General features: G+C 42.6%; 1 protein-coding gene across 1 annotated transcript; it reads left to right on the top strand.

Annotated features, from left to right (window-relative positions):
- The first annotated feature begins 13,572 nt into the window (after nucleotides 1-13,572).
- PFDN4 (prefoldin subunit 4) lies at nucleotides 13,573-22,381 on the top strand. The gene is made up of 4 exons (XM_010991617.3): nucleotides 13,573-13,805; nucleotides 19,599-19,706; nucleotides 20,453-20,593; nucleotides 22,198-22,381. The coding sequence occupies exons 1-4, from the start codon at nucleotides 13,782-13,784 to the stop codon at nucleotides 22,327-22,329; spliced, it is 405 nt and encodes a 134-aa protein (XP_010989919.1). The 5' UTR covers nucleotides 13,573-13,781; the 3' UTR covers nucleotides 22,330-22,381.
- Nucleotides 22,382-23,995: the final 1,614 nt, after the last annotated feature.

Genomic DNA, 23,995 nt, shown 5'->3' with positions numbered 1-23,995 from the left:
GAGCTTGTGTGATGAGGGCGAGGTGGCGGATTCTGAGGAAGGCAGTGGCTGAGTTCTCTGTACTGAAAAACACACAACCCTCGAATGTATCAGATGGTAATACATCGATTTGTGCTTCAAAGCTTTGGCTAAACTTGCGTGAGTCCTAGATCTACCTTCTGATTGTGGAACCTTCAGACAGAGGACTTACTTTCCACATCGGTCAAATGCACAGTGTTTAAAACCAACCTCACAGCAAAGATCACGTCTCATGGAAAAAGTAATAATAAAATAGCCAATGTCATGGGGTTACTCAAAAACAATCCATCTACAGTTCTTAGCACAGTCAAATGCTCAGTAAATATTACTTACAATGTTACTGAATTGTATGTCTTAGTTTTTGCAAACTATGTACAGGAGAGGCAACATAGATGCCTCAAATTATTATACCTAGTGTTCAACTTAATGTTGTAATCTTGACTCAGGAAACTGCATAACTGAATGAAGCCAACGGAAGACCAGCAAAGAAATGCTGGGGAATTCAAATCCCAGCTCAGCCCCTTGATAGCCAGGTCAACCAGGGATGATTTCCTTTTACCTCTGTAAGCCTCACGTCCTCATCTCGAAGTGCTGTAATGAGTACCCACCGAGTAGGGTTTTTCTGAGGATGACAAAGCACTGAACGTCCCTGACATAGACTAAAGTCTCTAAAATGTTTATTGTTAACATTATTAAGAATTAACAGGGATTGGGCTCTCAAATAATGGTCATAATCTCTATTACATTTATGTGGGTTCTCTGCGTAATTAGGCAAAAACATTCTTGAAATTACAGACATCGTCTCCTTGTTTTTGTCCCTCCTAGAGCATATGACACAGTGGTGGCAACCTTGGCTAACATCCAATAAGCACATAATAGGCAATTGATTATTGACAATTTCCTCATTGCTGGATAAAAAGAGAAAGGTTTGTATCAATACAGTCTTTGTTTTCTGAGGAAGAAGTTGTTGGTAAATCCTGGAGGGTTTTTTCTCAGCGTCATATAGGAAGCAATTCTATATCACAAAAATAATAGCTTGGAGTACAGCCAGGGTTTCATCACACACTAGCTGTGTGGCCTCAGGTGAGTTATTTAACCTCTCTGAGACTACTTTCTTCATTCATGAAACTGGGGTTTACCTAAGGCTCAGGAAGGTTAAGATGAGGATTTGAAATATCAGGTGAAACACAATCAACCATTGCCTTCACAAGCATCTGTTTGGCCTCTGAATGCTTGATGATTTCTGAGTAGAATTCAGCCCTGTTGGTAAATTAAAGTTATACTCTGAAAAAATATATATCTTAAAGCCTCCAACATGCAGTTACATGGGGAGAACTTTTGTAAAGTTTCATCATTATAAGAGAAGCTCCATTTCTAAGGAGGTGAAAAACACAGGGTACACACTCAGGTTTATGAGTCATTTTACTCTCACTACAAATTAGAATTTATTGATGATCTACTACGTGTGTGTGTGTTAGGTATTTTGTATCTCTACCCACATAATATGTCAGTTCTAAGTATTACTTCCCACTTTGTGTGAGTAAATTTGTTTCTTACAGAGTTTAAGTCAGACCTGAGTTTGAATCTACCTTGCTACATATGCCATATTTTACCAAGTAAATTCACCTTGTCCTCATCTGTTAAATGGGGATAATAGTGGCTTTTATATATTATTATAACATTGTAGTTTTATGTTGTAACTTGAGTTCTAGATTGCTTCAGGAGGCCAAGTCCCTGAGGGCAGGAAGACTGTCTTGTTCTCTGCTGTATTCTCAGTACCTGTAACTATGCTTGGACCAAACTATGCTCAATAAATACTGTTTCAATAACATGTTGCAAAATTACAAAGATCAAACACCTTACAGGTCTCAGGTGGATGATTTGGTGGATTCTGTGGTTGTAGTGAAACACAGTTGCTGTGTTTCATTACAAACCTTATATATATAGGGACATTTTATTTTGTTGTTTCTTTTTTCAAAATGGAGAAATTGGGATCTGTGTGGAGAAGATGTGCCCTCTTTAAAGTAATAAAGCATCTCCACATGAAAATGGAGGAAATCAATTAGAGGAGTTAGTATTTCGAACAGTACTTTTTACATGGTAAATACTCAGTAAATATTAGTTATCTTATTATTAATATTATTTTTAATTTTGGAAGAGCTAAATATAACTGGCTGATCCGGAATCAAGTTAAGCTGGCTAATAAAAAAAATCCATTGATTTTGAAAAATTCCATTGGTACCACATATATTTCATAATTCACTTTTAAAATTACATCACCACATAGATACCCATTCTCTGCTGTCTTGCATGATATAACTTGGCTAATTCCATCAGGGTGAAAATTGGGGAAATTCCATGACAAGATTATTATTGCAAATTATTCTCTGCCCAAAGTACATTCTGTTACGCTCCTGTTTGTCAAGAGCCTGTCTTGACATATCTTATTATGGCTGTGGACTTGGATGAAGGGTTATCGAGCTCTGACTGTGTTTTGCCAGCGCTTTAATGTGAACCACCAAGTGTGTACTTCCATAAGGGACTGGCACCTTAAAGGGAGACGATAGAAAGTATCTCCGTCATCAGGGCGAGTAAACTGCAGGGAGAAGGAAAGTGGATACGTAGGTATTTGACAATATTCATGAGCCGGGCCAAGAGAGCAATTCTAAAGAAAATTCTAGAAGAGTCCTTTTATCTTTGGGAGAAAAAGTGTTTAGCTAGCAGGGTATTTAAGCAGACTTTGTGTGGCACAAATGTCAAATAGCCCTCACCTTTTACATCTTATTACCTGATTTTCCCCCCAGCAGAGCTCAGCTATGCAGCCTCCTGTGTTGTAGTTCTTGGCGAAATCCAGTGACGATGTTTGCAGCAGGGAGGAGGAGGGCAATCAGAGTCCAATCCCGCTGAAACTGGGAAGAGTAATTTGGGCTCTTGTATGTCTACATGAACACTCAGATTCCTCCAAAAGAATGGGCTTTTCCATTAAAAAATAATTTAATGTACATTTCCAGGGGTCTCTTGATTTGTTTTTTTATGCTACCCAGGTAGAATGGAATTCTTTGGAAGGGGAGTCATTCAACCGATGGTTACTGAGTACCTACAATTCTTGGCACCATTCTTGGCCCTGGAGATACGATAATGAATGACACAGACAGACTCCGACTTCTTGGAGCTCACACTCTACTGGGGGAGATGGAAGACACACATGTAATCAAAGAAACAGTACAATTTCAGATCGACATAAGACAGGGGGATGGAATGGGGGTATGAATGGTTACCGTGCTTCGGCTGTCTGTCAAGGCCCTTCTAAAGGACCTGACATTTGAGAAGTAGTTGGCCTCATTAAGACCTGGAGGACCAGGGACAGGGGCTCATTAGCTTGACAGCTAACAGCTTAAGGAGCCCTGCACAGAGAATCACACAAAGAATCCTCATCAGAAACACAGAGATGTTTTATTCACCCTAAAGACAAAGGGACAGTATTCCCTACTTTTGTCTCTAAACCTAATTATCAAATGGTTCCTGGTTGCCATGCTCTGGTGTTACAGAGGCGTTTTTATTATTCCAAGTTGTTTAAAATACAAGCTGCTTAAAATAAGAATTAAACTGAATAATGCTATGAGGACTACCTTGCATATATTCACCAGTTCACAGGTGGAACCGGCTTCTTCTGGGGATCACACATTTTCATTAGCATCGGAAGGGAGTGAACTTCAGTCAATTTCTCAGGTCCCCAGATGCGCCACATAGAAGTTACTTGCGAGTCATCTGATCCACCAAACACTGCAGAAAATACTCTTGGGCACAAAGTTTAAAGGCATGGGGCCCCTTAGAAATCTAATTGTTCTGAAGGTGTGTTTAAAATAAAACAAAACAGAGCTAAGGATCAGAAAGATGAACTTTGGTTGGTTTGGCCTGCCCAGCCTCCAGGCTGTTTTCTGGCTTCTGTTGGGGGCATTGCCTCTCCCACCGGCACTCTGCATGGTTCTATGGGTTCATCTCTTCCTCCAAGGGAAGGCCCATGACTTCAAGGGAGACATGTCAATTCTGGAAGCTTTAGAAAAGGAGGAAGGTATTAAACACGCATTGATTAAAATGATCAAGGGTTAGGAAGAGCTTGGAAAGAAACTGGAGATAGAGGTGAATAGGCAGAGAAATTATCTGGGGTTACACTCTGGAGAGCAGAAACAGCACAGGAGAAAAATCATTATAAAAGTAACAATGGCGTCTTGGATGGAGTGGCTTTTTTGGCAGTGTTAGGCCAGCCTGTTAAGGGGGATGTCTCCCTCACCCCACAGGTCTGGGCCCTTGGCAGGCTCCATGGTGCAGCAGGACGATGGGTTCTGGCCGTAGACTGGCCAGGAGGGGTGGACAGTTGACCCAAGTGGCCATTTGGAGTCTTACTCTGAAGCATTAATTGGGGATTTTGGAAACAGCTAAACATATCACATCAGTGCAAACTTGTCTCTTGACCAGGAATTATGGGGAGACCATCTTATGCCCCCACATAACTGAAGCAGAAGAGGAGGAGGTTTTTAGAGATAAGGGAAGGTGAAATTGCTGAGCAGAGAGAAGTGAAGCGAGGGCCCTGCCGGCCTGACAGTTCCCACTGGCAGGCCTGAGACCAAACTTGTGGATTTGGTCGCAAGTTAGAATCTTTTAGTTACAAGCAGCTGAACTGGACAGGGGGCTTGCAAAAGTGTGGCTGGATGGCCAAGCCTGGGGTGTGGACAGATTCCAAAACGGAAGCCCACTGCTAAAGCATCGTCAATACCAGCATGGCAGGACCCAGCGACCCAGACTGTACTCAGCTGGTATCGTCTGAACGCCCCCAGGCTATCTGAATAGCATTCTTGCTTTCAAATTCTCGAGCCTCCATTCGCTCCGGCATTTTTGTTTCTCAAGCAGCTGTGTGGGTCACAGATTTTCATCCCTCTCTCGGGCACCCAAGATCGTTCACAAAAGTCATCCTGGTTCTCATTCAGAATAAATGATGTTCTGCATTTGGATACTAACCTCGCAGACTTTACCTCCCATGAGTCGACTCCAAACCTCTTAGCCAAGACAGAGGAGATAACTAAGTGGAGGAGGGTTTATGATGGGTAAGCATTTTCCTTTAAAACGGTCTCGGCTAAGCGTCCTTGTTTTGTTCTAGGTAACTTGGAAGCTTTTGAAACTGGTTTATGTTGCCCAGGAGAACAATGTTATCTCAGTGTGTGGGTCCAAGGAGGCAGCTCCTTTCTGGTGTGAAGGGCATTTGTCCCACAGCAGCAGGCAGTATGCTGCTTCAGTATGTGACCATTGATTTTGGAAGAAAGTTTACGTGGGATTCAGAAAAAGAATGAAAGCTTTAGCAGCTCATTCCTGGCAGTTCAGAAATGCAACAGAATTCAAAACAAACAATCATAACATCCAGGAAAAAAATAGTGAAATTGTTTTAAAAAGGAAACTTTTAAGTATAATATACATACAAAAAAGGAATCCCTTTTGAAAAGTAAAAAAAAAAAAAAAATCCACTCCTTAATCATGAACTGCCTTCAGTATAAAGCCTTATACTTTTACATATGAAATTAGAGGTTTTTAAATGAAATGTACCTTCCGATTCCATTTTTATTCTTTTGTTAAATTTTAAATAGAATTGCTTAGCAGCATTTCCAGCAGATGAAGATTCTCCTTTAGAAGTAAAATCTTCAGAGAAGAATTCCTGCAATCTTAATCATTAACTTACTGAACCCATCACAACATAAGCCAGGTAAGAACACGGTAAGAGCAATTCATGCAGCCCAGTGATGGGAAATACAAGTTCCTGTAATGTACACAGTGTCGCCCACGGCAGAAGAGGCACAGGAAGGCCCCGGACACCTGAGTCATGAATGGCACTTCCTGCACCTGAGCGCCCCTCGCACCTTCCATATGGCCACACCTGCCTTTTGTTCTCAATTTGGGAGAACTAGTCAGGGCTGGAGCTGGTTTTGGCAGCTCTCATCCCCTGCGCCTGGCAAGCTCGAGAGGCTGCAGAGAGATGTTCTCTGAAAATGTCTCGGAGGAATATTGTAACTGTTAGTGGGCGAGTATCGTGGATTTCAGCAGTCCTGGACTCAAAATCTTCAGAGATGGCACAGACAGGCTAGCTGTGTTAAACACTTGGGTATAAAGACCATTAGAAGCAGTGGGAACTTCCTGTGTGTTGAACTGGGAGCTCCACGGAGTCACAGATAAACTGAGCAGTTAGGTTGTAAATCAGATTATAACTCAGCTGTTGCTAATAGTTAAAATGATTCTTGACAATCCCTTAGGAAGCCGCTCCTTGGAGACCAGCGTGCTTCCCAGGGACACACGCGACATCGCTCAGCATAGCCAGACTGCCTCCCCGGCACCTCCCCCTCCCTGAACTGGAATCTATCGCTGATTCTTCCTCTGAGCTCCAGAGATAGAGGAAGGAGACTGCAGGAAAAAGTATTTAATTACAAGAATCAAACTCACGACAGCAAGTGCTCACACTGTGAAAGATACCCAGGACAGAGTCCTGATGGGGGGAACAGCATGGATCCTAGCCTGGACTTGAAGGTCCATGAGGTCAGGGGCCATGTGTGTTTTGTTCGCTGCTGTTTGCCTGAGACTTAGCAGGATGACTGACCCCCAGATCACGTGCAGGGGTCACATTTGACCTGTGTGGCCACACAGGGCCCCTTGTTCAGAAGATCCTCATACTTGGTTTAAAGCTCTGCTGTTGCCGTAATGGAATTTTTAATAATGTTTGAACAACCTTCTCCCCCTCAACACAAACATTTGCACTTTGCACTGGGCCCCGCAGATACGTGCCTGGTCCCAGTGACATTTAATAAAAGTGTGGAGAATGGATGAGGGAGTGAATAAGGCCAGGGTTACCCCTCCCACCACCTGACACTCAAACTCTGGGTTCAGGTGAGAAAAAAAGTTTTTGCTTCACCTGATCTGAAGTTCTGACCTCTTCCAGTGATGAGTGGCAGTACGGCCATCCCTGCATTTCAGGGAAAGCCCGCCTCTGGCCACACACCTGGTCTGACTCAGTCCTTCAACAGAACAGTTCCCTGAGACTTTAATCCAGGAAATTTCCCAAAGGGGATTATTTAGTCTTATGTAATAATGGGGGGAGTTAGTACTTAGGTGCTGGTTGGGCTCCACTGGATTCAGCCCTGTTCTTTTGTTTTTGCTGTTGGCAAGTTGGACACCCAGGGGAGCCAATGTTTTAGTTCAAGTCTGAAAGCTGGAAAAGACTAATGTCCCAGCTTAAGCAGTCAGGCAGCGGGGAGTTCCCTCTTACTCAGCCTTTTCGTTCTAGTCAAGTCTTCAACTGATTGGACGAGGCCCACCCTTGTCAGAGAGGGTGATTTTCTTCACTCGGTCAACCAACTCAAATATTATTCTTACCCAGAAACAACCTCACAGGCACACCCAGAATAATGTTTGATCAAATGTCTAGGTGTCCTGTGGCCCAGTCAAGGTAACATATAAAACTAATAATCACAGGGAGTAAGAGGAAGACCCTTAAATTAAAACCAGGGCTATTGCCCAATGAGGGGAAAGGCATGTGGGTGGGGAAGCAAATACTTCACATCCAGGAGGAGTAATTCCTCTTGGGCAGACAATCACATGGGGTCTGATGCACACAATTTTGTTTTTTTCCTCTCCCTAAGCAGAGACACTATTATAAAATGAAGTCTGTAAGAAAGAGTTGCAATTGGATATGAAGCCTAACAAAGAGAATCAATGCATTACATATTAATTATAAATTAATTCCCATTTATGCATCATTCAAATGCATTTCTAATATTTTTCATTTTATTTGAATGGGATCTTCAAATACAAAGGGAAATTTTCATTGACATGCTGTCCTATATATCTTGCCAAATTGCACAAAAAATACAGGTAGAATCTGGTTTTATAAACATAACCAGATGTCATAATTACTTGGCAAGTATTAAAATTTATTTAAACAGAGCTGGTTCTATAGTAAATGGGACAGGATTGTTTTTGAGAGGTGTAATACTTAATATTTCCTATGAAGAATGGGAAAATATAGTATAGTTGAAAGTAACCAGGATTTGTATTCTCATGTTATCATATAATAGCTGTATCAGCTCTAGGAACTTGGAGAAATGACCCATTGGTCCACATCTGTGAAATGGAAATCATACCTGTAATTCGGACAGAATGACTTTGCAGAAGTTAAGAACCCAACGCATATGAAGTGCTTAATAAAAACAAAGCCTCTTTTCAATGTCAATGCTGATTTAGGGGCTCTCTCTCTTCTCCCGTGTCTTTGCAAAACAGCTCTACCTCAGCTCTGCAAATAGGAACTCATACATAAGTGGAGATCCGCATCCTACAGGTAACTTTTGTCTGAATAATAAAGCACAAATGGGTTCTTGTGGCATTTAGACCCTTCATAATCTGACTTCACCTAAATAATTCCACTGTTCCCTTAGGTTGAGCTCCTTACGTGATGCTAATACTAATAGTCTTAACTTTTTCCTTCTCGTCCTCACCAACACAGGGCTAGCTGTAACGAATCTTAAATGTACTAGCTGTTACTGTCTCTGGTCATCCTTTTTAACTTAAGAAAGCATATAAGAAAATCAGTTTAATGAACCTGCTGTAATTCACGTGCACACGCGCAAGAGCAATTCACTCTCACGACAGTATTGTGGTATTTGTTCCATGTTTGGACTTGAATCTGCTAGAGGCACCCTTTACTCTGAGCAGTGTATTGGAGAAAACTAGACTCAGGGAGTCTGAAGCTTTCTTACAAAGAAGAGACCAGCTATCAATCTATATCTGTATCTCCACATCCTTCTCTATACTGTGGGCCTAATTATCAAAAAGAACATCAACTTAGTTACAGGTTAAGTGGGCAAAAATCAGTTCTTATAACAAACATTTACAGATTAAGCAAATAAATGTAATTTCTTCTAGCAGTCATGTTTTATGAGATTTGTGCTCATCACATTAAGGATTAAGTTTGCAGAAATTTTAGAAAAATGTAATTAACTGCTGAACATCTCAGAAAGCTTCTTGTTCCTTCTCAAAAACTTAGGACAATAATGCTGAGGACCTATTTAGACTTACATCCTTTGCTTCTGATGACTGAACAGCATCACAGATGGGCGGAATGTGAGAATTACCTAACCTTCCTTATCTTTACTGAGAAAATGAACGCACAGTCATGTCTTAAAAAAGAAGTCTCCCAGATATTATTAAAGTAACACGTAATCATCAAATGAAACCTGAGAAAGTACAAATGAGAAAAAATAATTGCATTTCATGTCACCACCCTGAGAAGAGTTTTACATATTTCTTCCTATATATTCTATCTATGGGTAGGTTTAAAAATTCTAGGTAGAAACACAATGTGTCCATTTTATAGCTTGATTTTATCACTTACCACTACGTCTGACATTATTATACATCTGTTAACGTTAATATTGGGGGGAAGGTGTAGCTCAAGTGATAGAGTGTGTGCTTGGTATGCAAGAGGTCCTGGGTTCAGTTCCCAGTGCCACCTCTAAAAATAAAGAAATAAACCTAATTACTTCCCACCCCCCCAAAAAACTAATATTGATTTCTACCTGAGTAAAAAAGTAGTCCAAAAACTTAGAAAAATGTAGAAAAAGCTGTAAAGGTCAAGTAAAAAATCACCTTGAATCCCTGACACGCAGCTATAAAACCACTGTTGTATATTAACATTTTTATGTGTTTCATTTCTATATTTTTCTAAGTATATCCATCTATATCCCTACAGATGAGCTTTTGAGAACAAAATTGGGATTGGAATTTTGCATCCTATCTGTTTTTCAGCTTGGCTCTCCCATGTCACTATTTTTCAAAACCGACATCATGATAAAAGCATATTATTGTGGGCATCTTATGGGCTGAACCCTTAGGGTTGTTCAAATGTTTCATTCTTATAAACTAACTGATTTAATAAACACACTTGTACAAAGATTCTATTTCTGGTTTGAGACCTATTTTCTCAGAACAGGTGGCCAGAAATAGAATTATCCTTAAAACAATAAAAGTGCCTATTCATTTAATTAAACTGCTCTCTAACCGTTTCTAAGCATCCATCTTTTTTCCGAGTGGCCGTGTATGAGTGTGAGGTCAGGGGCTGATTTTTTATTTCTCTTTTGCCCTGGGAAAGACTGAAGAGACATCAGTGATTGACAGCAATGGTTTCCATGACTCCTTCCATCTCATTCTTCGCTTATGGCTGAACGTGAACCGCATTTCTCCAAAGAGATTAGTCATGACGCTTTTTGAGGTTTTACAAGCATTAAGCAGCAGTTGAGGGATCACTTTTCTCTGTTAATTGTTTTCTGTCTTTCATTTACACGTGTAACCCCCACTAGCTGATGGTTACATGATGGTGGGGGGAGGTCGTGCTGGTTTGTGGGCTTGAGCCGACTTCGTTGTGGTTTTAATATCCCCTCAGCCTTGTTTCTTCATTGAAGCCTGTGCCAGTTTGACACAAATGCAGCCTGCAGGTTACTTGAGTATGTGATTTACACGATCCAAAGCCTTGAAAGTCAGCACCAGGTCCGTGATTGTAATTGGTGTGTCCCATGGCAATATGGTAAGGGTGTTTTTCTCCGTCAGCTAGCATTTTGCCTCACAACAGCCTAAGCAATATTGCAGCTTTTTGTTTGTTTTTTTGTCATTCCATCCCTTCCTGATTGTCTTGGCTGAATTTGCCATGACAAAGGAATAACTTTTCTCTTAAAATAACATCTTTTTAGGTTCTTTGTGGCAAATAATCTAATCCTGTACCAGACTCAGCCATTGAAGAATCTGAAAAAGGGGTTTGGAATGCACACAGAGCCTCTGTGAGGGCTGAGGAATCTGCAGTGAAGGCAAGCATCTAAGGATGACATTGAGATGACCTTGCAGGACTGTTGGCTGCGACCATCTCAGCACCTCTGGGACTGAGTCACTAAGGCCAGGACCTCCTGCTGGGACTCCCTTCCTGCTCCTCCCTCTGCCAGGCTGCCCCCATTACCGGGAATGGATTCCCCAGGCACCTGGCACCTCTTCTCACTGCTCTCTTAGAGCAGTGTTTCCCTCTGCTGAATATGATTGTCTGGACCTAGATCCTCAGACCTGCATCCCAGCTTCAAAGATGCTAGGAAATTGAGTTCTGACCTCTAGAATGGAGAAGTGACACCTGTGACCTGGAAATTTCCCACAAGTATAGAGAAAAGTATTCAAGAGAGATTTGATGGTCACAAACACGTCAGTTGCCCACTTCACTGCAAAACAGTTCCTTGTCTGAGCAGCACCTGTGTGAAGAGGCTGCCTGGCTGAACACTAGGTGTGTCCCAGCTTCCGGGCAGATCCTTGCTGAATGAATCACGCTAGGAAATTTATATTTTAATTTGAAGATATGCTGTGAATGCTCCTTATAACAAGTTCTGACTCCTTTCTCAAGACCCAAATTACCTTTGAAACAGTTTAGTGAAAGTCTCATAAAGACTTTAGAACAATGCATATACACTGGAGGGGTTGGGGAAAATGTGACGCTTTTTTCCAGTAAAAACTAAGGTGAGAATTCAAACTTGAGAGAGATGATTATATTTTGGCTCAGAGACAGAGCGGTTTCCTTGCTCTTGTGCAGTCTTGCTTGGTGCAGAGTAGACAAGAATGTGGACAGTTTCTGAGGGTTTGTAAAAGGAAAAGAAAATGTCAGAATCTGGAGTCACAGCGCCACCTGGTGAAGGAGGAGAGAGCTATTCAGGCCACGAGTCCACATGATCACTGTGAGGCACATAGTACTAGATCTACCAGCTGGGAAAAAAAAAAAAAAAAGTGAATGGAGATATTCTATGGACTCTTGTACATTGTTACTGAATGAATCCACCAACAGCTATATTGTATCATACATTACGGTGTGAATTCCTAAATACACAGTCACTCATTCCGTACACCATTTATTCATTCGCTAATATTTGTACCTACTTCCCTGCGATTATTGATGCTGCGATTACAGAGATGAAGGAACAAACTTTGTTTCCGTGGATGCTCCCAATGTAACAGGGGAGACAGAGTTCAAAAGGAAATGTCCAGGGGGTGGGGGGCTACAAGGGTGCTTAAAGAGGGGTGCTGCTCTTTCTGGGTCCTGGATGTGTTGAAGGAAAGCTTCCTGGCTGGGCCTCCCAGAGTGGAGATTTACTTAAGATCTCCTCCCTTAGCAAGTGAAGCTGGTATTCACTTTAAGTCGGAGATGTTTAAATGCTCTATTAAAATATATTTATTCTAAATTTAAAAGACAGATTATTTTTTTTTAAATTGAGAAATCCCTCCTCCTCCCAGCTAAGAGCCTCTCTCCAACCCCTCCATTCTGTTCTTCTCTGTCTCAGCACCTCATTTGTTTTCCCCTTCATGCCCTTGGCACCCTTTGTAATGATTTTGCACTTTTTTGTTTTGTCTCCCCCTCCGCTGTCCATTTCTGCAGTGCCTTTAAATTTTGCTAATTTGTGAATTTTTCAATGAATGAGTATCATTGATGGAGCTGCCAATATGAACCAGATCCTTTGAAAAGATTTAACCCTGAAGAAACGTCTTTATTCGACAAATGTATACTTAGAGCATATGAGCTGGGCACGGGGAAGATATAATGCAGCAGGTTTGGGGTCTGGAGCTGGGACCGCAGCAGAACTGGCAATGCCACGTGGGGCAAGTGCTGTGGAAGGGAAAGCAGAGGGGGCTATGAGGCCCCGCCCTCCCACTCACCAAAGAGGAAACTGGGACTTTGAGAAAGACTTGTCTAGAGCAGTTCTCAAACTGTGGAGATATTTTCAGGGGATCCCGGAGGACCTCCTATTTTCAATTACATATCTAGGTGAGATCAGATTTTCTTCATATATGTCAATTAAACAACATATTGTGAGAGACTGACTGCAGAAGCAGGCATGAGAATCTGAACTTCCATTAAGCCACACATTACAGAGATCTGCAAAAATGTAAAACTATGCCATTCTTTTCAACATTTCTTTTTGTCCTAGAAAATATGTTTATTTTTAATTTCAAAATGTCACAACATGCAATGAGTTTTTAAATTATCTTTGATTAATAAATACATTCAAAAGTTCTGCTCTAATTGCTAGAATGATAAACATCGATGAATATAGAACAGAAGTTCTTTGGCAGTCCTCCATAATTTTTAAGAGCGTAAAGGGATCCAGAGACAAAAAAAAAAAAGAAAAAAAAAAAAATCAGGCTGCACACGTGCCAGAGTAGAGTAATTGCTGAATAGTACTGTTGAATAAATTAACTTCTGGGGGTACTTCCTCCTTTATACCAGCTGAATTATCAGGGCACAAACAGCTCACATGCTATTGCCAAGGTCATTCGCTCCCAGCTCTTTTTTTAGGGAGGTTTGTGGGATTGACGGAAAGGAATTTCCCTTCCGTCGGTTTGCGGTCTCTGTGCGCTGGGCGCCCCCTGCTGGCCGCTGCAGGAACCTGCGGCCGTCCGCCACACCCCCAGTTTCTGTCGGCCCACAGGGAGACGCCTGTCCCTTTAATTGGCATGTACCAAGTCCTTCCAGGATACATTTCCTCCCCGAGTCCCCAGACGTTAGGAATCACTGATCGAAGATCCAGTCGGAGGGAGTGTGGAGGCCACGTTTTGTTCTGCGGGCGTCCTCGGCCGACGCGGAGCGAGGGAGGGCGCGGGGCCGGGGCGGGCCGTGAGGACCCTCCCCGCTCGCGCCGTAGTCCAGTCCCAAGATGGCGGCCACCATGAAGAAGGCGGTGAGTGGGGCGCTCGGCCGCGGGATGCTCGGCGGGCGGGCGGGGTCGGCCGGCGGGGACCCGCTGTGGGATGCTGGGGGCGCGCAGCGCGGGAGCCCGGCGTGGGGCCCAAGGCCGAGGCTCCCGGCCCTGAGGGTGGCTCCGGGGCGAGGCCCGCCCGCGCCCGGCGCGCTGGGGTCTTTTGGGGCCGAGGCGGGGCGCACGGGCTGAGACCCTTAGAGGACTCGGGGGCTCCTGTCGCGGTGCCGAGGATGACCCTGCAGAGTCCGAGGACCCCGCCGCCCAGGCCTCGTCCTCGGGGTATGGGCAGCCGGAGGGCCGGGCTGACTGCGGTTGGCCACAACGCTGGGCGCTTTACCTGGGTCATCAGTTTCCCGCACAGGTTCACGAGGATGGGTGCTCCTCGCACCTTCATTGCAGACGGGGAAGCTGAGGCCCAGAGAGGTGGAGTCACCTGCCCAAGGTCACGCAGCTGTAAGGAGCAGAGCAGGACCCCGCGTCTCCGGAGTGTCTGGCCCCCGAGCCCCAGTGCCCAATCCTGAGCCACCCATATCCACACCCGATGCCCCTGCGCCCTCCAGGCTAAAACCATGTACACTGAGGGTAGACGATGGGCCAGGACCCAGAAGCCGCCCGTTTCTTATCTCTGATCCTTCCAGGAACTTAGCTAGGGACGTCCCTCTCCCACCTCCCCCCACCCCCAACTTTACAGATGGAGAAACTTAGACTCGGGAGTGGTTAGTGGCTTCAAAGTGACTCAGCTAATACGCAGAGCTGGAGTTCAGACTCAGGTTTTATTTTGTTTTTCCCAAAGCCCACCTTTCATCGTCCTAAGGAAGCAAAACTCCCATTTCAGAGCTTATAACTCAGTAATTCTACCTAGATGCGTGAAGGTGTCTAGATAGGAGAGAAGTAAAATGGAGAGAGCCAAGGAAGTAGTGACATTGGACACCCGATATTTCTTGAGGCTTTACCGTGCTCTGGGCACGGTTCTAAGCACAGTGCACATACATTATTTATTTTAATCTTATCCTCCTTTTTAGGATGGCGCTGGTTTTATCCTTATTTTATAGATGAGGAAACTGACGCATAGAGGCAAAGTTAGGATTTAAATTTGTAAACACGGGCATTGTCTCTGCAGAGCCTCTGTTTTTAACATCCATGGTGTCTGATGAGAGTCCCCTGGCTGAAGGGCTTTGCTTTGTAGGCTTCCTGCATGCTTGCTTTCATTCCACTCCTGAGACCAGCCCGGAGCTTGCTTCCATTGCTTTCCCATCCACAGCACCTGATCATCTGAGCCGCCTGCTCTCGGTGTAGGGTGACTAGTCCGTCCCAGTTTGCCTGAGATTGAGAGGGTGCTAAAACTGGGAAAGTCCCGGGCGAACAAGGATGAGTTGCTCATCCCACTGGTCTGTCGTCCACAGATTCTTGCTGCGTTCCAGAGTAGAGTTTAGGGCCATGGTGATTCAGACAGGCATGAAACTACATGAGATTCACCTGGCCTCCTCTGTTTTGTATTTGAATTGGGCCCTCTGTTAGGTGTGGCCTTTCCACAGAAGACAGTAGTTGTGGTTCATCCTCGTTTGACAGATGTAGAAACTGAAGTCCAGAGAGATGCGGTAAGTGTTAAAGAAAATAGTAGAAGAATAATTCGAACCCCGGGCTTGATTGCAACATCTTTGATTACCAGCATTTTTTCCTTTTATTCATTCGACCAACTTTTGGAGCATGTGCCACGGTACAGTCTCAGTTTTAGGCGATGGCAATAACATAACAATGGTGAGCAGTGATGAAGTTTTCTCCCCTGATCCTCAGAGCTGAGCATTGTAGAACTCAAACGCTCTGGGGAGAGGTGGGCATTGCTCAGTCGTCACACAGAGAACTGCAAAATTGACAACTCCAGTAAGGACTATGAAAGAAAGGTGCTTGTGAAATGTGAGGGTTGGAATAAGGTCGGCCTTGAGATCAGAGAAGGCTTTCCTGAGAAGGTGGGATCTCTCTGATTCCCTAAGGAGGAGAAGAGAGTGTTAGAAAGGCAGGGAGGCATCCCAGACGGGGAGCACAGACCTTGATAAAAGGGTGGCCAGAAAGGTGGTGGGGAAGAGGTTGAACCACGGTAATAAAAGAACTTGTGGAGGGGTAGGTGGCAGCCAAAATATAAAAGAACATCTTTATCTCAGTAGGGCTCTCATAGATGCAGTGTCTTCCTGTAGATGATGTTTCCGGTGCTCTGCACAATTTCTGATAGGTTAGTGGCGGGTGCCTTTTCCTCCCTCCCACTCTAAGGGAAAACAGAGGCATGCCAGTGAGTGAGACTGAAATATCCTAGGGCTAGCCAGCCCTTAAACTTTAATAATAAAAATTGTTGGCAATCTGGAGTCCTTCATATCTATAACCCATCGCTTCCCAGTGGGTCATGACTTCTTCTGGAGAAATGTGAAAGTGAGAGGGTTCAGTCCCATCGTCTCTGAAGTTCTGCTTTCTCAAACCTGGTGCTTGGCCGTGAGGGAGACCGAAGAATGATTTCTGTTTGTCATCGGGTGTAAATGCCTCCTCCGAGAAGCCCCCTCCACCCCCTGCCCCCCAGCACTTCTACCCTCTCACCTACTTTACTTTCACCATCAAAGTATCCCACCTAGCAAAAAACCTTGCTTTTTGCTCACCTCCTCTACTGGAATGTAAGCTCGCCGATATTCACGAAGGGAGGACCCTTATGAATCCTCTTTTCACAGTGCCCTGCACATAGGAAACACTACATAATACACATGACTGTATGCATGAAAGGTGAATAAAAATACTAAGCAAAAATTTCTACTGTAGAAACTGGGTAGGTACCTTTAAAAACCAAAAATACAAGCAGGCTAAATTGGCCAGAATTGCCTTTTAGGTTTTTAGAACCACGAGGGACCCAGCTGTCAGTGCAGGCTCTGCAGGTGAGACCCCGACTCGGTGTGGAGTCTGACGGAGTGGGGTTCCCTGTCCTCCCAAAGTCCCATGAGAGACTGATTCTCCAGATAAGGGTGCAATCAGGGTGCAGAGAATTTACATTTTCACCTTGAATCTTGAGGAGTCCTATTCCTCTGAGACCTAGCAGAATTTTCTTTCACATCTGGGTCTGTTCTTTTTGATGATTTTTGGTAAATGTCATTCAGGAAATAAAACATATAGCTGTCATTTATTGAAAGGCAAAGTCCATCCTCAGGCCCTGTGCCAGAGGGCTCATTCTGTCACCTCTGCAGGGTAGAAATGGCTTCTCTATTTTTACAGATGACAAACTTGAGGTGGTTTCAGAAAATCGAACAATTTGTGCAAGGTTCCTGCGTGCTTGGATTTGAATACACTGTTTGCTCGCTATGTGCTTTCCCAAGTGCTAAATAACGCCTTGCTCCTTCAGTTATTTTGGCTTTGTGAGCGGCAGTAACTGCATCTAGCTTCTCTTAAAGCAGGAGTTCCTAATCTTTGGGGGTGTGGGTCCCTTTAAATATCCGATGAAAGCCATGAAGACTCTTCCAGAAGAATGCATGTATAATACACACCATTTTGCATACAGTTTCAGGGGGTGAGTGGACCTCTCAAAGTCTGCGCCCCCCCCCCCCCCGTGAGGAATTAGTACCCAACCCCCCGCCCCCGCCGCCAGCGTGGTGCTTCCAGTAACTCAGGAGTGTTCTAGATCAGTGAGATGAAAACGGAAGCCGCTGCTGCTAGTCATGGAAGGTGCTGGCTCCTCGTTTTCGGGCAGCGTGCAGTGTAAGCGGCGACCACGGGTTTGCCTCCCACTCCGACTTGAGCCCTTAACCCCCGTGAGGCAGCCGCCGCCACGGAAGTGAGCTGCAGGGCCCGCGCGTGCTGGGGCTGCTGTCGGGGAGGCCACAGGAAAACGCCTGCTTTGGAAAGATAGAGGGCAGGTGGCCAAACTCTCTGTGCAACTTTTCAGAAAACGTGCATCAGTGAGTCTGATGGAACATGATTTGGATTCCGATTCAGAAACAATTGGTTAAGCCCCCGTTGCGTTTCAGGCAAGCCCGGAGCTGGGTGCTTTCACGGGGATTGCCCCGTTAAAGTCTCGCGATGACAAATGCATCTATAAATACATCTTCAGGCTTTCAGGGACTGCGTGTCTAAATTCTGCAGGAGCCGGAACGCTGGAATTCTCTGTTCTGTGTTCCTTTAGGGAACTGAAGAGTCCTTGTGTAGGCAGGTGACTTGAATGCCAACACACCCGGTGCACATGGACCTTACTTTGGCTTCTGTAGTGTAGCTCAGTGTTTCCAACCTCCATACTCATAAAAATGATGCACAAGGTTGAACATTCAAAATTATATGTATATTGTGATGTAAGGATTTTTTTGAAGATATTTGCTGAGTCTCTGATGATAATAAGCCTGATGCGTACTTATTGGCTGATGAGAGCCTGGGACAGGGGAGGGCTAAATTCTAGGTGAGTGTCTTTATATCCCGACCACTAAGCTCCACGTTGCTTGAGACAACAGGTTGCCTTTCAAATAAAAGAAACGGAAGTGTGCATATTTTATGTTGTTGATCATGAGAGACCAGGTGAGAGGATGGGGTGTGGTTATTGTGAACCATTACTGTTAAAGGCAAGAGCTAAAAATAGTGCTTGTGGAAGCTATAACTATATATCAACTTCCTCCTTTAAATTATGATCAAGTGCCCTTGTTCCTGTTTTATAAATGAGGGGAAACTCTAAGGTAATCTGGTATCTAAAAATTGTTTTAAACCATATGGTCCCTCTTTGAGAATCTGATGAAAGTCATGGACTTCAGCTACCTCTTGCAGATACGCATGATTGAGTGTGAACAAACACACACACATACACACTCACACTCTTTCGCCTTTATTTCCAAGAGCTCATGGACCTGTCTGGACTCTAGAGCCAGACTACGCGGATTGAAACTGAGCTTTACCACTTACTGGCTGTATGGCTTTGGGCAAATTACTTAACCTCTCTGCGCCACACTTTCTCCAACTGTAAAATAGTGATACTAATGATCTACTTATTAAGGTTGATTGGAGGATTAGCAGAGATGATACAGGACTTAGAAAGTTCTTCTTACATAGTAAGTGCTCAGTAAATGTAAGCTATTCATATGATTTCATAGATGCTTTGTCATCTCAGCAGCCTAATTTTATTTACAAATTTAATCACATAGTTTAAAAATATTCAGTTTTTATCATTTTACAGTGAGTTATACTTTATTCGTAATTAAGACACATAAACAGGTTCTACATTAAAATGAACATAATTTTTACTATGCGTATGTGGAATACAGTCACGAAATGCATAGTTTCCCTAAAGCCAGTGTATCAGTTGGATTAAAAATGATAGAAGCTGTCAGATTGCCTCAACAAGCAAAGCAAGTTTTACTTTGAGAGACTAAACTAGTCAGAGGCATTTACCAAGCTTAAATACCACATCACTTTTGCTCCCTGGGTTATTTTAAAAGAATGGTCTGATTTGAGAAATTCTGCTTGAGGCCAAATGTTGACTGACTTGATTCAGGACTTATTCTTAATTGTTGTTTACATTTGAAATGTTTTTGCAGCCTAGGCATTATTCCATAGAATATCAGAAGAGGTTATATGTTCATGAACAAATCTTAAGCTCGTGGAGCAGAAACTTAGTAAGGCATGTGCTTGTGATAATCTGAACTCCTTGTGATTCTGGACTCTGAGGGCAAGTAGTTTACTGAGTTATTTCAGAGTTATAGTAAAAACTAACCTATAGCTTCTCCATTAAAATCAATTCTCCAAAAATTTCAATGTTTTTTTCAGGCTGCAGAAGATGTCAATGTTACTTTTGAAGATCAACAAAAGATAAACAAATTTGCACGGAATACAAGTAGAATCACAGAGCTGAAGGAAGAAATAGAAGTAAAAAAGGTAATTGAAAATATGGATCTTATTTAAGAAAAATAAAAGTTCTCCATGCTATCGCTTTTAAAAACTAAATTCAATGATACGTGATGATATTTGTGGTGGACGACATGATACACTCTAGTTAGGGAAGGGAGACACTGGTTAAGGGAGGTGAGATGACGTGTAGATTGTTGAGGGGTGTGGCTGTAGGCTGAGGGTCCAGGAGCCACATCTCAGAGGCCTGTGCTGGTGATGGAGCTGCTGTTGTCACCCAGCTGCCTCCTCCATGATGCGGATACTGTCCCACCCTGGATGTCAGGCCTTGTGCCCAGCCTCTTCTCATGCAGCTCTCTGAGCTGAAGTCAAGTTCAAGTGCATTTGATTAGGGGAATTTATGTTACTGTTTGCTTTCCTCCTATCATCAAGCAAGGTTGAGAAATGCAGGTTTGTGTTTGTGTTTTTATTCTGTATTGGAAGACAGGATTCACAGGAACAAACTAAGATATTTTAAGTGGCCATGGGTACCCGCTGTCCACTACAGGAGGCTTACAGCAGTCTGGAACTATGTAGAGGACAGTGAGTCAGTGAGCTCTTAAGTGCTGCCTTATGAAATGCTGTCTAAAAATGTAAGGAAGTCTTAGTTTAGTGTGATAATACCTTTGTGGAAGGGTCCCTCAAAGAGTTGATATGCCCAAATTAAAATTGGCTTTTAGCCTCTATTAGGGAATTTCGAATACATTTTTCATAGCTGTTTACTTTTGCATTTATAGAAACAACTCCAGAATTTAGAAGATGCTTGTGAGGACATCATGCTTGCAGATGACGACTGCTTAATGATACCTTATCAGATTGGTGATGTTTTCATTAGCCATTCTCAAGAAGAAACACAAGAAATGTTAGAAGAAGCAAAGGTGTGTTGAAATTTTTTCTGGGTGATGAAGTCTTAACTCTTAAACTAGGATTTATGTCATTGTAAGGAATGTGTAATTCTAGGTGGAAGGGAAATACGGTGTGCTAACTAACATGCCATGGGTTCTTACAGTGTCCCAGGCCTGCTCTGAATGCTTTGTAAGCATGATTTTATTTAATCCTAAGGATGACTCTATGGGATAGGTACCTGGAATCCCAATTAAGCGTTGAAGAATAGAGGCTTAGAGAGGTTAATGGGTCTGAATCATAGTGACAAAGGAAATGATCTTTTGACTCCAGAATCTGTGCTCTAAGTAGTAGTATTTAGAAAGTACAGACTATCATAAAGTAGAAAAAAAAAACCCACCTCTAGTCCCATTACCAGGGATAATCATCCATAATGAACGTTTTCATGTATTTCTTTTACGTTCTCTCCTCCTATTTCTCTGTGTATTTTTGCTCACGTTTTGGTCAGTTAACATCCCAGGAGGAGTATTTTCTTGTTCTGTTCAATGTTCAGAATTTATGCGGCAGCCCTTCACTGGGAGTCTGCTCTGGGCCAGCCACATGTGCTTTACAAACATCATTTGTGACGACTGTTGAACGTCATGCAGGTGGACGTTGATTCAGCTCACTGTCCTCCTGTTGTTACGTTCATTTGTTTTCCTATAGTAATATATTGTGCTGAGCATTCTTCTACGTAAATCTTTGTTCACATTTAGGCAGTTCTTTTAAGGAAATAATCAGAGGAGTATAATTGCTGGGGGTCAGAGTGTGAACTGATTGACAAGCTTTGGGCTTGTTAAAAGTTCAGATTGTTGGGCCCAAGCCCAAGAATTTCTAATTCAGGAAGCCTGGGGTGGAGCCCCGAAGTTTGTATTTCTAACAACTTTCCAGGTGATCTGGAGGCCACCCTTGGGGAACCACTGGCCGGATTTCTAAAAGAATAACTGTGTCAGTAGTAGGCATTCTTCTTTTGTTCCTGATAGTGGGTACATACAGTATTTGTGTGATTTTGTTGTTTGTCACGTTTAGGAAAAAGTCTTTTTTGATCCTGGCCTGGAAGGATTTCTGACATTCCACATGTTTCGTGTGGCCAATCTGCTCTTTCAAAGTCTAGTTCCAGGAGCCTTGTAGTTAGGGGAAAATGTCTACCAGATTTTGATGATAAGTTGTTGTTCTTAATTATTGGTGGCAGTGTGAGTTTTTACCATTTCCTCTAGTTTCTTAGTTATTTTTGTGGAAGTTGAAAGAGGCTATGCCAGAAGCCAGGCCTGTGATAAACTGTTTACCCCAAGTGTTTGTGTATGGTTCTTTCTTTATTAGGATATGATAATTTAGGAATTCATTTTCTTTTGCCTATTCTGTTTTTCAAGTCAGCCAAAACTGAGAAAAACTTGATTTTCTGTAATAAGCAAAAATAGATCATGAATGAAAAATGCCCACATTCAGACTTTTGGTTTAGAATTAATTATCAGTGTTATTTAGCTGCCTGTCCAAGTTTAGAAAGTTTTTAACCTAAAATTCTTCCCAAATATTATTTCACCCACAGATGCTCAGAAATCATCCAGTTGAATAGAATTAATTTAAACTATTTTTTTTCCAGAAAAATTTGCAAGAAGAAATTGACGCCTTAGAATCCAGAGTGGAATCAATTCAGCGGGTGTTAGCAGATTTGAAAGTTCAGTTATACGCAAAATTTGGGAGTAACATAAACCTTGAAGCTGATGAAAGTTAAACATTTTATAATACTTTTTAAATTTGTTTAATAAACTTGAATATTGTTTAACATGATAATTTCCCTTCTTCAAATGATATGGAAAGCAAAATTTTTTTTAAAATTTTCTTTTATTTAATGGAAACTTGCCTATTTTCACATGTCTTGCTTATTTATTTTATATTTTTAAAAGAAGACAGTATTCATCTATGTATTTTGCATAACAATTATATCAAGTGTAGGGGCTTTATGTCATGTTATTAAAATCAGTTAAGCAATCGTTTATGTTTCTATATTATCATTTAGAATATTTGTGCAATTTTTATTTATAAGAAAATTTAACAGTTGACGTGCGCCATGTTGTTGATGGATGTCTATTTCAGTTGCTATTTAGAGATGGTGAAAGCACCCCAGGATCCAGCCCTTACATCTGTCTGCTTTTACTCACCTCACAACTAAAACTGTGTCGTGTCCTAAAGCACATGTATGTCTTTACTTAAATATGTGTCGTATATATTGTATCTAAATACGTATCTTTCACATATCTCTCACCGTGGTAAAGGTCCACAAGAGGCAGAGACAAGTTGAGGCATATTGAGCTTCATACATAGAGCAGGACAGTGGGAGAATATTTTAGAAACCAAGGGATGTTTCAATAGAAAGAGATATTTAGTGTTTTTTAAATTATAAGTTTTAGACTTTAGTGCTTTGTAATTAATGGGAGTTTGTACTGATAACGATGTGGAAGTTAGGTAACTGGGTATTTAAAAATAAGGCTTTTTTTCTTAAATGAAGATTATGTTTACTCCCTACTGCCCCCCCGCCGAAAGATAAACTGGGATTTGGAATACCTAATTGTATTAACTTTCCAGCAGATGGCACTGATATGCCGGAATACCAATGGAAGCATCATAATACAAACATGGCAGTATTTCTAGGATTAAATATACATAATTTTAGATGAAATGCCATTTTTTAACTTTCAAGGCTAAGTATTGCATATGTATTTTTTGGTTAAGTGTTTAGAAACAGTTCAGGCTTAAAAGTAGACTATTTAATTCTAAAATTCTTCACTACTTAAAGGCAAACTTTTAAACTGCTGCAAATTTTCCCAAATAGTGATACTTAAATTCTAGAAAATGACTCTTGCAAGGATATTTTTTTCTTGCGTGTATTTGGTTAGTGTTCAGTTACAAGTGTGAGACTGGAGAAATGGATTAGTGAGGCTGTAGTAGCAAATAGATAACACCCCCAAATTAGAAAAGTTGGAGAAGATTGGAGCCAAGATTCTAAAGGTGGAGGATAACCACTAGGAGTGTTTTGTACCCACAGAGGCCAGGGAAGGGAGTAGCCACCCGCTTCACTGAACCCAGGGAAGGGCTGCCTTCATTTGAAGTGCAGCACAGCCAGCCTGAGACATCCCTTCTGTGACTGAGCTCGGGGGCTGGACATCCTGACCTCACCCTCCCTCCAAAACCCAGCTGGTACCCACACTGGCCAAACCCAGCCAGAATCCAAAGATGGCCCTTAGACGTTGGTCTTTTTGTAGGGCCCAAGGGGAGGTGCATGGGTGGGTCTGGAGGGCCATTTGGACGATCTAACACAGGGGTTGGCTAAAGCTGAACCATTTAGAAATGTTAACAATGAAGGCTCACCTGACTTACGAATTATATAACTGGACAGGACT

This window comes from Camelus dromedarius, chromosome 18 (assembly GCF_036321535.1).
Source record: "Camelus dromedarius isolate mCamDro1 chromosome 18, mCamDro1.pat, whole genome shotgun sequence".
Lineage (NCBI taxonomy): Eukaryota > Metazoa > Chordata > Mammalia > Artiodactyla > Camelidae > Camelus > Camelus dromedarius.
Note: the sequence above shows the minus strand (reverse complement) of the source record. Positions and strands in the feature narration are given on the sequence as shown.

Coding starts and splice junctions, on each gene's coding strand:
- PFDN4 (XM_010991617.3), top strand. CDS start 13,782: ATGGCGGCCACCATGAAGAAGGCG. Junction 13,806..19,598: donor CGGCCACCATGAAGAAGGCG/GTGAGTGGGGCG, acceptor TGTTTTTTTCAG/GCTGCAGAAGATGTCAATGT. Junction 20,594..22,197: donor AAATGTTAGAAGAAGCAAAG/GTGTGTTGAAAT, acceptor TTTTTTTTCCAG/AAAAATTTGCAAGAAGAAAT.